The sequence below is a fragment of the Hibiscus syriacus genome, unplaced genomic scaffold (assembly GCF_006381635.1).
Source record: "Hibiscus syriacus cultivar Baekdansim isolate YM2019G1 unplaced genomic scaffold, ASM638163v2 tig00111016_pilon, whole genome shotgun sequence".
NCBI classification, from domain to species: domain Eukaryota; kingdom Viridiplantae; phylum Streptophyta; class Magnoliopsida; order Malvales; family Malvaceae; genus Hibiscus; species Hibiscus syriacus.
Genome location: NW_024062955.1, coordinates 395971 through 412466, shown reverse-complemented (window position 1 = coordinate 412466; position 16496 = coordinate 395971). Strand labels below are relative to the sequence as shown.

Below are 16496 nucleotides of genomic sequence, written 5' to 3'. Positions count from 1 at the left end.
TAAATATTTATCTTATATTTTCTCTAGTTTTTTATTCTTTATTTATTTTTTGGTAACAAGAAGATCACTGTGTTAACAGTGTACTAGGCTAGGTGTTACACCAGCTCTATCTGTTCTAAGAATTTCCTGCATATCCCTCTGAGGCTGATGAAACCACGGCAAACCGATAGGGCCATTCCTCCCCATATGAGCCAGTGCATCAGCAAGCTTACTTGCTTCGCGATTAATGTGATTGAACTTGACATTCCAGCATCTGTCGATGAGCCTACGAATCCGACAAATAATGGACCCGTCATAGGCATGAGATGTGGAGTTTATTCTTGTCACCACCTAGCTATTATCTACTTCCACAACAATATTCCTAACGCATTGATTCCAAGCGACGGTTAAACCATCGACGTCGGTGTTTTTTCCGGGAGATGGAGTCGTTGTGTACAGCCCCAAAGGAGATGTGATGTTGAGGTTCGATTCTTACTACGGCCACCGGCAACTGTCTCCTCACCCCGGCAACTGTCTCCTCACCCATATCCCCAAGGTCAGTTTCTTCATCCAACTTCATTTTCCTTTTGCATAACTCAAACTAAGAAATTACTAACATATAATTATCTCATATATTATAAAACTGATTTAAGGAGAAAAATCACAAAATTTTAAAATATAAGAGCATATTTATATCTCCGTCGCTTTCAAGAATCTTGTTATGTTTTATTTTCTATGATTTTTTTAAAAAATAAATATTTATTATTTTAAATTTATTATTGATAGATTTTTTAAAAGATTTTTTAAAAGCATATCATTTAAATTTTCGCTAAAATACACAAATAATCCTCCGACTATTTAATGATATTTTTCTGAGTCCATCGATTATTAAGAGTTATAAAATAGTCACCTGATTATAGGTGTTGTTTTGTTGAGTCCATCGACTATTAAAAATTATAAAATGGTCACCCAACTATTTAATCTATTACAAACTTGTCATTTTTCGTTAAAAATTTGATAACAGTGATGTTAACCTTTTAACTGAGATATGATAATTCTTTTAAATTTTAAGATAGGATTTTATCATATCTCAGTCAACAAATTAATATCCAGGTCACACTGTCGTTAACTTTTAACGTAAAAAAATCAGTTTATAACACACTAAATAGTCTGATGATCATTTTGTAACTTTAAATACTTGGGGATTCAACAAAATAATATCCTATAATCAGATGACTATTTATAATTTTTAATAGTCGATGTACTCAAAAAAATCATCGTATAGTTGAGGGACTACATGTGCACTTTACCCTTAATTTTGTAATGAGGTTTGATATTAGAAATATCGACACAAATTTGATTGAAAAATTACATTAAATCAAATTTATATAATTTATTTAATAATATTTTAAGTTGATTTTGTCATTTAGAATTAATATGTAAAATCTTTAACTTTTCAAAGTATCATTAAATGTTAAACCAATTAAATTATTTCATTTAGAATAAACTACTTAAATCAAAGACTATCCTATTCAACCAACATTACCACTTAAAAAAACAATTATAATTTATTTTTGACTTAATTACACCACATCTGCAAATTATAGTTATCATTTTAAATTGGTCTTCAATTTTTTTTTTTTTTGAATATTCTAGTTTTAGTTTTAAGTTATGTCTTTCATTTTAAATTAGTCTTCAAACTTTTGAACACTCTAATATTATTCTCAAACTGTGGCCCTCATTTTAAATTAATCCTCAAACTTTTGAATCTTCAAATTTCATCCCCAAATTTGTTCAAATATATAATTAATTTCAACCATAGTTTATGATTGACCCTATGTTTTTATCTCTTTTCAACAATATAATAATATAGCTTAACTTAACGGCTTCACTAACATGATATGTGACTAACTTATATCTGTAGTTTGGGATGAAATTGAAATGTTAAAAAATTTGGGGATAAATTTAGAATAAGAGGTATAGTTTAAAGATGAAACTGAAATGTTCAAAAGTTTGAGGACTACTTGAACCACTTTCCTAAAGTTTGTTTTCTTCATCGAATAGCGCCCTACCTTACCACTTTACTAGTAAGGGAATTAATTTAGAATGAGAGTCGTTGTTTAAAGATAAAACATAAATATTCAAAATTTTAGTGACAAATTCAAAATGAGAATCATAATTTAAGAATGTATGATACAATTAAATTTTTATTTTTATATAATTTTTCCATTCACCCACTTTTGAGAATATTAGGGGTGTGATTTGAGAATGTTAGGAGTGTAAGCGTTCAATGTTAAATTTATATAAAATTGTTGTTTTTCCTTGAAATATCTTGCTCAATCATTATGAATGTTAGGGGTATGAGTGTTTAATGTTAAATGGTTGAAAATTATCTTTGAACATTTATTACTTTATACTTACTCCAAATTAATAAAAAATGTATATTTGCACATCTGATAATTATTTAATTAAATTTTATTTGGTTTTCTCTTATGAAATGCAATTAAAAAATATAATTAAGCTAATCAACATTGATTTACTGTTTGGTAAAACTCAGAAGCCAAGGTGGCGTTTGGTTCGCTGGAATGTTTATGAGGGAATTGGAATCTGTGAATGAATTGGAATCTGTCAGGAATTGGAATCCAATTCCATATTTTGTTTTGTTGGCAGGAAATTGAATTGGAATCCAATTCCATATTCTGTTTGGTTCATAGACATGTCAGATGAATTTGATTTTAGACATGTCAGATATGAATTTGATTTCAGTAATGTAAAATGACAGGATTGCCCTTCTTATTTTTTTTTACTTAATTTTAGTTTGTTTAATAAATTACATGTAGCAATATATTATAAAAATTTAAAAAATATTAAATTTTAATTTTATTGATTGATTATTCATTTCAATAAATTATAAAAATCATGTTAATAAACATCATAAGTTAAAATCATCCCAATTAGGGATGGACATGGGTCGGGTTTTTGGTCCACCCGACCCGAGAACAAGGGAACCTCCATCCGAGACCCAACTCGACCAAAATAAAGTTTCACCCGACCCGACTTGAAATAATAAAAAAATTATTTTTATTCAATAAAAACAGTGACTTAATTGAAAAAAAATTATATATAGAGGGGTATTATTGTAATTATTCCTAAATATATAAGATAAAATTATATATTTTTTGGGTCGGGTCGGGTATTTTTCACCCTAAACCTAACCCGACCAAAATAAAGTTTCACCCGACCCGACCCGACCCGAAATAATAAAAAAAATTATTTTTATTCAATAAAAATAATGACTTAATTAAAAAAAAATTATATAGAGAGGGGTATTATTGTAATTATTCCTAAATATATAAGGTAAAATTATATATGTTTTGGGTTGGGTTGGGTTGGGTCGGGTCGGATATTTTTCACCCTAAACCTGAACTCGACCAACCCGAATATCACACTTAAAAAAACTGACCCGACCCGAATATATGAATTAGAAACCCGACCCGAAATAATAAAAAAATATTTTTATTCAATATATAAATAAATTACCAAAAGATTGATGAGGGTAGTATAATCGAATTCAATTCCCTTGATTTCAATTCCCTCCAACAAGGGAATTGAATTCCATCGTAGAATAGATAAAATTCACTTTAACTCATTTGATGGAAAGTTGAAGTCATGAGGGATTTCAATTCCCTTTGAAAACTTGAACCAAACATAGAAAAATAATAGAATTAGATTCTAATTCCCTCTAATTCGAAGTAGTCATGCGAACCGAACTCCACCCAAGTCTCCATCAAAGGTGGGAAGGATTCCTAGGGGGAGAAAAGGGAAAAAGAAAGCCCGATTTTCTGTGTCCGTCGATCATCCATCATCGGACGGTCAAGTGTTGTGGTTGACGTTACGGTGATCCAGGCGACGAGTGCCATATCGACAGCTCGTATCGCAAACGTTGCTGTGCAATCTACAGCACTTCTTTGAGATCAAAAGAAAAGTGGACCCCTCCACTCACGTGATGTTGGGCAAAGATGTCTTCTTGCTTTGTCTTAGGCCGGGGTTCGACGGTGCGTTTGCAATGGCACTGATCCTCGTTCTTGATCAGATGTTTGATGATGGTGATATTGACGACGATGATGAGAATCCGGATCCTATCCATGCTGCACAGGATTCATCCTCTTAATATTATTTTTGCAAAAATGTCGTTAATATTATACTTTTTTAGGCCGAATAACTACTTAATTATAAAATCTTTTAATTTTATCAATTAGACCACTTAAACTATTTACATTATGTCAATCAAGTTTTCTAATGTACCTTTGACAGAAAAAATGATATAATAGTTAATAAAATTATATATTTAATCCATAATACTTACATATTTTATCAATTTAATTCTAATTTAATAATTTAATCTTTTAATCAAATGTCGGCACATGTTAGCTTCTTTCTTTAAATTGGTTGAAATGATAACTTTCATTATGAATCTCTATAATATCCGGTTTAAATTAATTGACCATACTAATGATTATAAAGGAAACCTACCTTAAGCATAACCCACAATGTTATATATATATTTTTTCGTACAATTTTTACTTAGGAGGAGGAAGTAAACTTTTACTCCTAATGAACCATCAACCTAAAGAAGAATAGATGTGATAACTGAGAGTTTAACCACATGAGATTGTTGACTGTATTATAATTATATTATATGCTAACAAAAGTTATAAGAGAGATATATTGAGGCAAAAGAAATGTACATTTGTCTGAGATTTGCAAAGTAATCAGCAACTTCCCATCATGTGTTTTGTAAAGGTACAAAAATCAGGTGTATTGGATTGTTTTATTTAGTATGGCATGAGAAATATATATTTATAACCCTAAAATTATAGAATTTCTGGATTTTGGCTTAGCATCGAATGCAGATGCAAACGCAGAACAGAATGCGCCCCAACAGATAATTCAATCACCGTCTTCAGAATAGAAGCAGTAATGCAGTACTCATTGTTAATATAATGGAGCAGAAGCCAAACCAACCAAAACCTCGAATTTCCTGCAAAATTTCACGTTAAACAACATACGATGAAATAGGATGGTAAAACAACATACTGCAGCAACTTTATGTTTCCAACTGCAATGAAAATAGAAGCTACCCATCGGCCACAAAGATGTACAACTAAATTCGAATCTGGATAGTGGTTCATGCTATCAGGAAATCAATCCGGAGGTATTGTGTATGAATGCAGTACTGGCAAGTAAAACACTACATAAAACATATGGCATTAACATGTTTCTTGTTGAAGTTCGTGTTTCCCATTTAGCATTGGTGCATGTATCGGAATGATTGTTCGGTTGGTAAAACCGGATGTAGAAGATCGAGTGCAAAGGACACTAAATAATTGCACTCGGTGTAAAGAACTCTGGTTGCAGGTAATTTCTGAAAACAGTTGCACTGGTTTGGCCTAGTGATACTAGCATTCCTTATAACAAATTGACCCACCCATGGTTATTCTGTCTGAGAATACACAAATCTAGTGTCAAGGGTGGGAGAAACCTTGTACCTTCAAAGGCGGCAATGATGAATCTGCAGACGAAGATTTAAGACCATGAAACCCGATGTTGTATGAGATGCTCCCATCAGGTTTAAACAGTCCAAAATTCCTCTCAGAAGTTGGCCCAGGCTTCATATTCTCATTAAAGATTGCAAAAACATATGCCTTGACTACATTTTTCGGTCTGAGTGGAGTTCCTTTCATCTTTGCAAGCCTTTTCCGCAAATTGTAATTATATGTCCTTGCATTACTTGCAGTTGCCGCAGCTTCGGTCTCATCTCCATGTGAAGCCCATCCGGTTTCGGTGATGATGATTTCCATCTTTCCAAATCCAGCATTTTCTAACGCAGCATATGCTGCATCAATCTGAGCATCAAGCAGGTTATCATAATGCAACTTAGTTTTTGGATCATCTGTTCCTTCTGTTGGTAGGAAGAGAGCATAATTGATATCAATTTGGTCTTTATTATCCATGTAGGCTAGAAACGGGTAAGCATTTAAACAGAACGGTGAGCCGACTTGCGAAAAAAACTCTAGGAGTGGCTTCATGTACTGAACAACATTATCTTTGAATGCACCTGATGAAGGAGGGAAGGACTCACCAAAAACAGCCTGTGAATGAGCCGTGGTAACCTGAACCACGTGACTTAATTTAAGCTTATCTAATGCATTGTAAACGTTCTTAACCGCACCCAGAAGAAATCCAGAAAATTCATCGCTCCCTCCTAAGACTTCATTCCCTATAGCGATCCCACGAATCTGCGTATCGGGAAGATATGCCTGCACATTGTCCCTGACCCAATTCATAGCATGATCTGCATTGGCACTCACGTCTCTCAGATTTTCATTCGGGAGTCCAACCACAAGTTCCAGCCCTGTCCCACTAAATGCTTTGATGACACTGTGATCAAAATCATAAATCCGAACATTCTTTATTTTCGCCGCCCTCAGAAGTGTGACGACTTCATGCGGTGAGAGTATGTTGTTTGCAATTCTTCCATAGTTAATGCCATAGGTTCCGGTGAATGCTTGCACAGGAAAAGATGCTGGAGAAAAGATTAAAAAGAAAACAACCTTTTAATCAACCATCAAATGTCTAAGCACAGATGCTTGAAGTCACATAAATGTTACATACTAGTAAAACCATCTCTATGATCAAACTCAAAGTTCTATCAAATAAAATCTCGTATTTTGATGAGACTCGAATCGAAACATTATCCACCAAGCTGATTTCCTACTTACTCTACTAACCCTAACAAGAGAACAATAGCATTCAAATCCCAAATCCAAGCAAAAGAGTAGCCTCTTAGTTGACAACACCTTTACTTTCACCATAGTTTACACTTAACAAAATATAGGAATAACCAAAATCAAGAAATTATGAATCCAATTAAAAAAAAAAGGTGAAGTTTCATTAGAAAAAATACAATACAAACTGATCAAAACAAATAATTCAACAAATTCAAAGATCAACCCAATTCAGACAACATAAAAAACTATCAGAAAACAACCCAAAAACGAATTGATCATAAACCCTTAAAAGGAAAAAGTAAAGGAGAAAGTACCAATTGCAGCAAGAAAGAGCAGGAAGAATAGATGAACCCCAAAACTTTTCATTGCCTTATTATTATTATTATTATTATTATTTTCAAGGAAGAATCAAAGGATCCAACTTTTAGAATAAAAAAATGGAAGAAATTCCTTCAATGCAATGCTATAACACAATAAAGATTCCTCCTTTATACTTCACTTTCCCTCTTTACACCACACCCCCTCCACTCATGCTTTTGTTTTCCACTCTCATACAATCTCAGCTTCGTCTTCTTCTTCAACTAAAACTTGGGTAAATCAGGGAATGGAAGATTGTGAACCGTGGAGTGATTTCAGAACAGAACAAAAGCTTTTTTTTTCTCTCTCTCTCTCTCTCTCTTGTGGAGGTCGTTTTCTGTGGGACTTTGCTAAGAGAGAAGGGTTTAGCCTTGAGCTTTTGACTATTGAGGACAATGCTGGCTGAGCTATGCCCCCTTTAAATGACTAAAATATTTTTTTTAACACGGAAAAAGGAAAAAGGAAAAAGGAAAAAGGAAAAAGGAAAAAGGAAAAAGGAAAAAGGAAAAAGGAAAGATTATTTGGGGTTTTGGTGGGTTAAAGTTGGTGTCTTGCTTTGATTCCTTTGTCATTGGTCAATGCTTACTTGCCATTTCTCAAGTTTTGAGCTTTGGTTTCCTACCCACTCGCTTTTCTCTTAGGCTGTATACAAGCGCCCAATGTGGGAAGATTTTTGTTGGCCTAAGGGTAAACTACTTCTGTAGTCCCTAAACTTTTAAATACCTTGCATTCCTGTCACTGAACTTTTGAAAGTTACATTGGAATCACTGAACGTTTTAAGAAATATATCTATCATCATTATATCTCATATAAATATTAAAATAATATAATATTTAATGACATGAGATAAGTATTTTGTATAAAAATAATTGAGTTTTTAATTTGTTTTAATACAAAAATAAGTGTCTAAGCTATATTGTTTTTCTCAAATTGACACATAAAGTTTTTTTGTAAATACAAGTGTCTAACACTACAAATGTTACTACTTTAGGTGTCTGGTCGATAATGGATGTTAAATTCCACCGTTAAGTGACATGTATTGCGTTCAAGTAATTTTGAAAATTTTATTTAAAATGATAAAACTTAAAGTTATATATTTAAAAAATCAAAATTTATCTTAAAACCTCTCCCAAACTTTTAAAATCTTAAATATAATCCCTATACACACACTAGTCATCGACCTTGTTGTCGTTATAGTAGATCGAACCTCCACCCAATCGCACCTCTACCCTAAACCATTTTCCTAACGGATAGCGACCAGAACAGGAGCCAACGAGAGCTGACAAACCTAAAATCGTGAATATATAACGAAGAATAAAGCTTTAAAATTGTGATATCACGCAACCCTGACGGCCATCTCAAAGACAAAGAAGACTATGACTGACAAGGGAGATGAGAAGGACATCTTCGGTGGTGGCGGCCGTGACCAGTAAGGGGATGGTAAGTTAAGGTTAGGAATTTGAGGTTGATTTTAGAGATTTTCATGACTTTGGATTTTTTAAATCTTATAAAAATTAGGGGTTCTTTTTTTGATTTGATAACATTTTTAAGTTTTTTAAATAAAATTTTTAAAATTATCAGAATGTGACATGTGTCACTTAACAACATTTTTTAACGGTCATAACGGCTGAGACACCTAAAATGGTAATGTTTATAACGTTAGGTACTTAGGTTGACCAAAAAAACTTTAGACACCACTTTAAGAAAAATAATATAATTTGAGCACTTATTTTTATATTAAGTATTTTAATTTTACAAAAAATTAAAAATATCATCACATTTTTTAATTAATCTGAAATGTAAAAATACTCTTAATAAAATTATAAAAAAAAACTCGCGATCATAGTTTTAAATAATAATTCAATGAATTATTATTATTTTATTAAAAAATTATTATTCATTTTGATAACCCAAATTTTATTTTATATGATTCAAAAATATAAAGAGATCTTATTGACATAGTATCTAAAAAATGTCCCTAAAAATTAATTAAATAATCACTTTCATCCTTATTATTATTATTTTTTAGGCGCGTTATCCCCGATGTTCATTTTAAAATAAAATTCTCTTTGTTGGATGAAAAAAACATTAATTGATTAACAGCTAACACTTATTGTTGATGTAGCAAATCTTATGTTTCTAAAACAATGACATGAAACATGTTATGTGTATAAAGTGATGACATGTCATATGCCACATCATCATCTTAGACATATAAAACTTGTCACATCAGTAATAAACATTGGTTTTAATTAACCAATAATTTTCATCCAATTTTATTTTTTTTAATAGCTAAATTGATTACAATGTAATATATGTTAATAATTTTTCTTAATTATTACTAACGCATGCACAACCTATAAATGTAGCTACTCAAATTCAAAATCTTTTGAGATTTAATGTTTAAATTAAAACCACTCAATTAATTCAATTCAAATTTAACGCTTAAATTAAAAGTAATGAAGGAAAAATTATTGTTATCAAAGCATATGGGACAAACATTTATGATATACGTAATATATTATGCAGTTGCTTAAGGAAGTTGGTAATTTGAAAAAGAAAAAGAAGGAAAGTGAATGATTGGAAGACAAAAGAAGGTTGACGTATATATTCAATATAAAGTGGTGAACTTTATACTTTCCATTTTGGATAAGTGGAAGACAAAAAATATTCAGAAATTTTTTTAATTATTGAAAATATAGGTTATGTAGATATAATTATTTTAATTCGAATCTTTAAAAAAATATTTTTTCTATTATTAAATTTGAGTTCAATTGTTAAAGAAATTGGTCTTTAAAAATGCTGCAAAATGCACATCATGATGAAAAGATTCTCACAGTACATGAGGGGGAATTAACCAAACTAGAGACACTAAAAAGGAGGAAAATAAAGGATTTAGGGTGTGTTGTCATAAAGTAAATGAATTTTATAAATAATAAAAGTTTTTTTTAAAATAATTTCTACTTATATAAAGAGAATGAGAATTTTGTTCTTAATGAGTATTGATTCGCAATCTAAATTAAGATGATTACAAGGTACTATATGTTTTAAAGATTATAAATCATTAAACAACTCTATAAACACTGATGCTCGAACTCGAGACCTCTAAGGATAACGACCGTCCATTTAACCACTGCTATAGATTGGTTTGTTAAAAAACACAAGATTTTTAAATATCAAAGTTAAAAATTATGGAAGTAAGGTGGTGTTTATATAGAAATAAAAGAACAACATATTTCATATGAATCGTTAACTAAACAATCAAGTCAGACAAAGATACGTTATATAAAAAATGTCCTTCGTATATATTTTTAGCGTACAACACCTTTTATATATATAACTGAAAAAATATCAATCTGAAAAATTAATGGGAAAAAGATATTAAAATGAATATTATTTTTCGAGAGACGATGTTTGAATAAAAATGAAAAAGATGTGTAGGATCTCAACACGGTTAAGTATCGGAAACCAAAATAAATAAAGATTTTTGGTTTTTATAGGTGGCCTCGAAATGGAGAAATTGGAAGCTTTTTGGGAAATTAAATAAGATGATCCACGCAAGGGAATCTACTTTTTGCCTTTAATTTCTTCTGTGGACTCATAAGTAGGTAAAGTTTAAACAAAAAGTTGACATTCATTATGTGATTTTTTTGTATTATGCTGTGGAAGTTAGACCTATAAACGAATGTAAGATATTACGTTGAAAATGAACTTTTTAAGTTTTAGGAATTGAATTAGTAAATTTTAGAGATAAAAATAAATTATCAATAAAAATATAAAATAAAACTTAAAATATATTTTATTTTAAATTTTATCGAGGGATGATAATCCCAACAACCCCTTGATCTATTCCTGATAATGATGTATGCGTTATTTCGATGCTCAATGGTAAAACATACCCCTTGAGGAAGCTATAGTTTGTGTTTACATGCTTCTATTTGTTTAGTTACTGGTGCTATTAATGCATTTCAGGTTGTTTTTGTGGTACATTGTTTGATGATGGCAGTTGGTTTAAATTGATTTTTATAAAAAAAAAGTGACCATGATGGATCGAGGGGTTGACAGGATAGTCACCTTATCTGAAGATTTAAAATTCTCATATAATTTAAGTATTTTTTTATATATTTTTATTGATAATTTATTTTCATTTCTAAAATTGTTTAAGTTTGTCTCATAACATTAAATCTTATTTCGTCCTGGATTGTGATGATCAGAGCCAGTTAATAGTTGCTTAGGGCCCCTAATTTTTCAATCATACTTTTTATCATTATAATTGATGCCCTTAATTTTTCAATTTTATTTTTTATATTTATAATTGATACTTCTAATTTTTGTAATTTCATTTTTTACCTTTATAGTTAAAGCCTCTGATTTTTTTAATCTCACATTTTACCTTTATAATTGAGACCCTTAATTTTTTTAATATCTATTTCTATCTTTATAATTGAGACACTTAATATTTTAAGGGTAAACTACGCAAATGGTCATTAATATTTGAGTAAGTTTTCGTTTTTACTAATGGTGTTTCAAAAGTCACAAATCGCTTACTAACATTATCGTTTATTACAAATTAGTCACTCGCTGTTAACTGTTGTTAACGAGAGTGACAGAATACACAGCTGAACCATTTAAAACTTACTTGGACTGGGTTGATCGCCACATGAGTTATTAAATTATCAGAATTTCTCTAATGCAGAAGGTGAGAAAGAGGAAGAAAATGAAGCAACAAACCATGGTAAAACAAGGAAGAAGATGAAAGAACAACCCATTCTATTGCTCTCAACTGAAACTTCCATTCCAAGATCACCACAGGCAACCATAAAGGCATCGGTCCTATGTTCTTTGGGTTGTCTTCTTCGTCATAGTCATCATGGAAAGTATGGAAAGAAAATTTATAGATGGGTTCTAAAAGAAAAGTTTGACTTCCCTCTAGATGCCAACTTTATTATCAGAGACTACCAAAATATTGGACCCAACAATTGATGCAACAAGATGATGGAAACATACTTCTATAAAGAGACATCAATTCCCTTATACCCTTGCGCTTTGACCAGTTTGCATAACCCCAATACTGGACCCAACCATGTATTGGAGAATGATTCAAAGTCATCCTATTTTTAGTATTGACTTTTGTGGTTCTATATATTTTCTGATTTTATTGTTATTTACGTGCAGTAGTGGTTCATTTTTTCTGTTAGTTTGTTGCGTTGTCAAGCCTATATAAGGCCTATGTTTGTTACATTCTAAGCATTAAATAAAAGTAGGAAGTTCTATCATCTAAAAGTCCATTCTTTCTTCTTTATTTTTTCTACATTTTTGGCATCTAGAGCTAGGTTCGTTTGTAGCTGGGATTTGTAACAAATGGCGACAAATGGCAATGTCATGAATGTATCTCAAATATCGATTCCAATCTTCAATGGAGAAAGCTATGAGTTTTTGGAGCATCAAGATGAAGACATTGTTCAAGTCTCAAGATCTTTGGGACTTAGTTGAGAATGGCTATACCGAACCAGATGAAGATGCGAGATTGAGCGACAATAAGAAGAATGACTCAAAGGCATTATTTTTTATCCAACAAGCCGTTCATGAGACTATTTTTTTTAAAATTGTTGCAGCAAATACAACGAAAGAAGCTTGGGGAATCTTGCAAACAACATTTCAAGGCTCCTCTAAGGTAATGAAGATAAAACTTCAATTACTTCGTCAGGATTTTGAAACCTTGCAGATGAAAGGTGAAGAGTCGGTGTAGGATTTTTTTATCCAGAGTTGCTGAAATTGTCAACAAAATACGGTCTTATGGGGAGAATATTAATGATCAAACAATTGTTGCAAAAATTTTAAGGAGTCTCACTCCTAAGTTTGATCATATAATGGCTGTCATAGAAGAATCCAAAGACCTGGAAATATTCACATTTAATGAATTGATGGGATCATTGCAGTCCCATGAGGCGAAGTTGAACAGAACAGAAGAGAAGACCGAGAACAGGGCTTTTCATGTGAAAAAAGAGGCATTTCCCTAGAAAAATGAACAAAAATGGCGAGGTCAGGTTGGATCTCGTGGACGAGGAGGTCGTGGCAGAGGACGAGGCTGAAGCGATGGATACCAAAATCAAACACAACAACGAGATAACAAAAGGTTTATCCAATGCTTTTACTGTAAAAAATTTGGGCATGTGAAGGCAGATTGCTGGCGAAGATCAAAATAGGAACAAGCAAGTTATGCAGAGCAAGAAGATGATGAGATCAAATTGTTCATGGCGTATCAAGAAAATGCAACAAGCCATAGCAACATTTGGTTTCTAGACAGTGGGTACTCGAATCATATGACTGGTGGGAAGTCATTGTTCAACGAGATTGATGAAACCTTTAAATAAAAAGTAGCACTTGGAGACAACAAGCAAATTCAAGTAGAAGAGAAGGGCAATGTGGCAGTCAAAAGCAGTTCTTGTAATGTGAAACTTCTCTATGATGTTTATTACATTCCAACACTATTATAAAATCTGTTGAGTGTAGGGCAACTCATGGCTACTGGATACTCTATCATGTTCGATGATGCCTCATGTGTGATCAAAGATAAAAAATCAGATCAAACTATAGTTGACGTTCGCATGAAACCAAACAAGTTATTCCCACTTGTTATTTCTGATGTTCAAAACCATGCACTTGGTGTTAAAGAAATCAGTGAGTAGAGATTATGGTATTTGAGGTATGAGCCTTTAATGTCAAAGGTTTGAAATTATTGTGTCAAAAGAAAATGGTTGATGGATTGCCTAAAATTGAGTCTTTAGATACGTGTGAAGGGTGCATATATGGAAAATAATGTAAAAAACCATTTTATGTGGGGAAGTCTAGAAGGGCATTAAGGTGCCTTGAACCTGTGCATGCTGATGTGGTTGGTCCCATGAAAACTCAATCATTTAGTGTGAGTTGATATTTTTAATTATTTACTAATGATTGTAGCCGGATGAGTTGGGTTTACTTCTTACAGTTCAAATCAGAAACATTTGAAAAATTCAAAAGATTCAAGGCACTTGTGGAGAAGCAAACTGGAAGATGCATCAAGGCTCTGCGTACAGATAGAGACAGTGAATTTGTATCACATGAGTTTAATAGTTTCTGTGAAGAACATGGTCTGATAAGTGAGTTAACTACTCCATACACTCCAGAGCAGAACGGTGTTACTGAACAGAAGAATCAGACGGTTGTGGAAATGGCAATAAGCATATTGAAAGCTAAAGGACTTCCAAATCAATTATGGGCAGAAGTTGTTGCAACTGCAGTCTACTTGTTGAATTTATCACCGACAATCTAAATCAAACTCCATATGAGGCTTAGTACGGAAAAAGACCTTGGGTAAGCCACTTAATGGTTTTTGGTTGTGTTGCTTATACTTTAGTTGACTCACATAAACGCAGCAAACTTGATGAAAAATCAACAAAATGCATTTTTGTTGGTTATTGTTCTGAGTCCAAAGCTTACAGGTTGTATAGTCCTATTGATGGCAAAATAATAATCAGTAGAAATGTGATTTTCAATGAGGATGCAAGCTGGTCTTGGGAAGAAAATGCAGGTGATGTCAAGTTTGAAATTGCAAGTAAAGAAACAGCTCCACAGATCGAAGTGTTACAACCCCCTTCTCTAAATCTGTCGTCTCCTCCAACTTCGTCAAGTGTATCTTCGATTGGTAGCATTTCCTCTGATGATGAGACCCCTCAAAAGAAATTCAAAACTTTGACGGAGATTTATGCGTCTACGCAGGCCTTGTTTGTTGCTGATCCTACAACTTTTGAAGAAGCAGCAGACAAAGAGGAATGGCGAATTGCAATGAAAGAAGAAATTACAGGAATACAACGTAATGAGATATGGGAGCTTGTAGATTTTCCTAAAGACAGAAGAGTCATTAGTGTTAAATGGGTCTTTAGAACCAAGTTCAACGCAGATGGAAACATTCAAAAGAACAAAGCACGTCTAGTGGCGAAAGGATATTCACAACAACCAGGTGTAGATTTTGATGATGCTTTCTCTCCGGTTGCATGGTTTGAAACCATCAGGATTATTTTGGCATTGGCTGCACATTTAAAAAAGATAGTGTATCAGTTCGATGTTAAGTCGGCTTTTCTAAATGGTGATTTACAAGAGGAGGTCTATGCTGCTCAACCTGACGGATTCACGATCGAAGGCAAAGAAGAAAAAGTGTACAAGCTACGAAGAGCTCTCTATGGGCTGAAGCAAGCTCCGCACGTATGGTACAGTAAAATCGATGCATACTTTCTTAAAAATGGTTTTGAAAGAAACAAGTATGAGCCCAATCTTTCTTTCAAACAGCAAAGTACCAATGATTTTCTAATTATTTGCCTTTATATTGATGACATGATTTACATGGGTTCCTCAAGCCTAATAAATGAATTCAAAGCTTGTATGAAAAAGGAATTTGAAATGACGAATCTTGGATCATTGCAATTTTTCCTTGGACTTGAGGTAAAGCAGGTTGAACATGGAATATTTGTGTCGCAAAAGAAATATGTTGTTGATTTACTTAAAAAATTAAATATGATGGGGTGCAAAATTGTAGTAACACCTATGAATTTGAATGAAAAGTTGAAGAATGATGATGGTACTGAAGCAACAGATGCAATGAGCTTTAGAAGTCTAGTTGGGGGCTTGATTTACTTGACTAATACGCGGCCGGGCATTTCTTTTGCTCTTGGAGTTATTTCAAGGTTCATGCACTGTCCATCAAGGCATCATTTTGTCATTGCAAAAAGAGTCTTACGGTATATTGCTGAAACTCTTGATTTTGGGCTATGGTATGATAATATTTCAAAGTTCAATTTGAGTGGTTATACAGATAGTGATTGGGCTGGATGTTTGGAGGATAGAAGAAGCACGTCAGGTTATGTCTTCGGCTTTGGATCATGTCATGTTTGTTGGAGTTCTAAAAAATAAGCTACAACAGCTCTGTCTTCATCGGAAGCTGAATATACAGCTACAACTTCATCAGCTTGTCAAGCTCTATGGTTAAGAAGGATCCTAGATGATATCAGTTTAAAGTAAAAGGAAGCAATTGTGATCTACTGTGACAATCAAGCAATGATTTCCATGTCAAAAAATCCATCATTTCATGAAAGAACAAAGCATATAGATTTTCGGGCACACTTCATTCGTGATCTTGTTTCTGATGGATCAATTATTCTGAAATATTGCATTACAAATGAGCAAATGGCAGATATACTAACGAAGTCTCTCCCTAAAGATAAACATGCTTACTTTATACAACAACTTGGCGTTTGCAACTTTGAATCAAGGGGGAGTGTTGGAGAGTGATTCAAAGTCATCCTATTTTTAGTATTGATTGTTGTGGTTCCTTAT

At 32.6% G+C, this 16496-nt stretch overlaps 1 protein-coding gene and 1 pseudogene across 1 annotated transcript; one reads left to right on the top strand and one right to left on the bottom strand.

The window, feature by feature from the left end:
• Nucleotides 1–147: 147 nt before the first annotated feature.
• On the top strand, nt 148–4171 carry LOC120150188 (annotated as a pseudogene).
• A 535-nt stretch (nt 4172–4706) lies between these two features.
• LOC120150207 (glucan endo-1,3-beta-glucosidase 14-like) lies at nt 4707–7528 on the bottom strand. The gene is made up of 3 exons (XM_039162899.1): nt 7085–7528; nt 5529–6565; nt 4707–5020 (listed from the first exon to the last, which is right to left on the bottom strand). Exons 1-3 carry the CDS (start codon nt 7134–7136, stop codon nt 4943–4945), a joined length of 1167 nt encoding a protein of 388 aa, XP_039018830.1. The 5' UTR covers nt 7137–7528; the 3' UTR covers nt 4707–4942.
• Nucleotides 7529–16496: the final 8968 nt, after the last annotated feature.

What these genes read in the sequence shown, in the direction of transcription:
- LOC120150207 (XM_039162899.1), bottom strand. Translation starts at nt 7,136, where the DNA reads ATGAAAAGTTTTGGGGTTCATCTATTCTTCCTGCTCTTTCTTGCTGCA. An exon ending in GCTCTTTCTTGCTGCAATTG is followed by an intron (nt 6,566 to 7,084) that starts GTACTTTCTCCT and finishes TCTTTTCTCCAG; the next exon opens with CATCTTTTCCTGTGCAAGCA. An exon ending in CATCATTGCCGCCTTTGAAG is followed by an intron (nt 5,021 to 5,528) that starts GTACAAGGTTTC and finishes GAAATTTTGCAG; the next exon opens with GAAATTCGAGGTTTTGGTTG.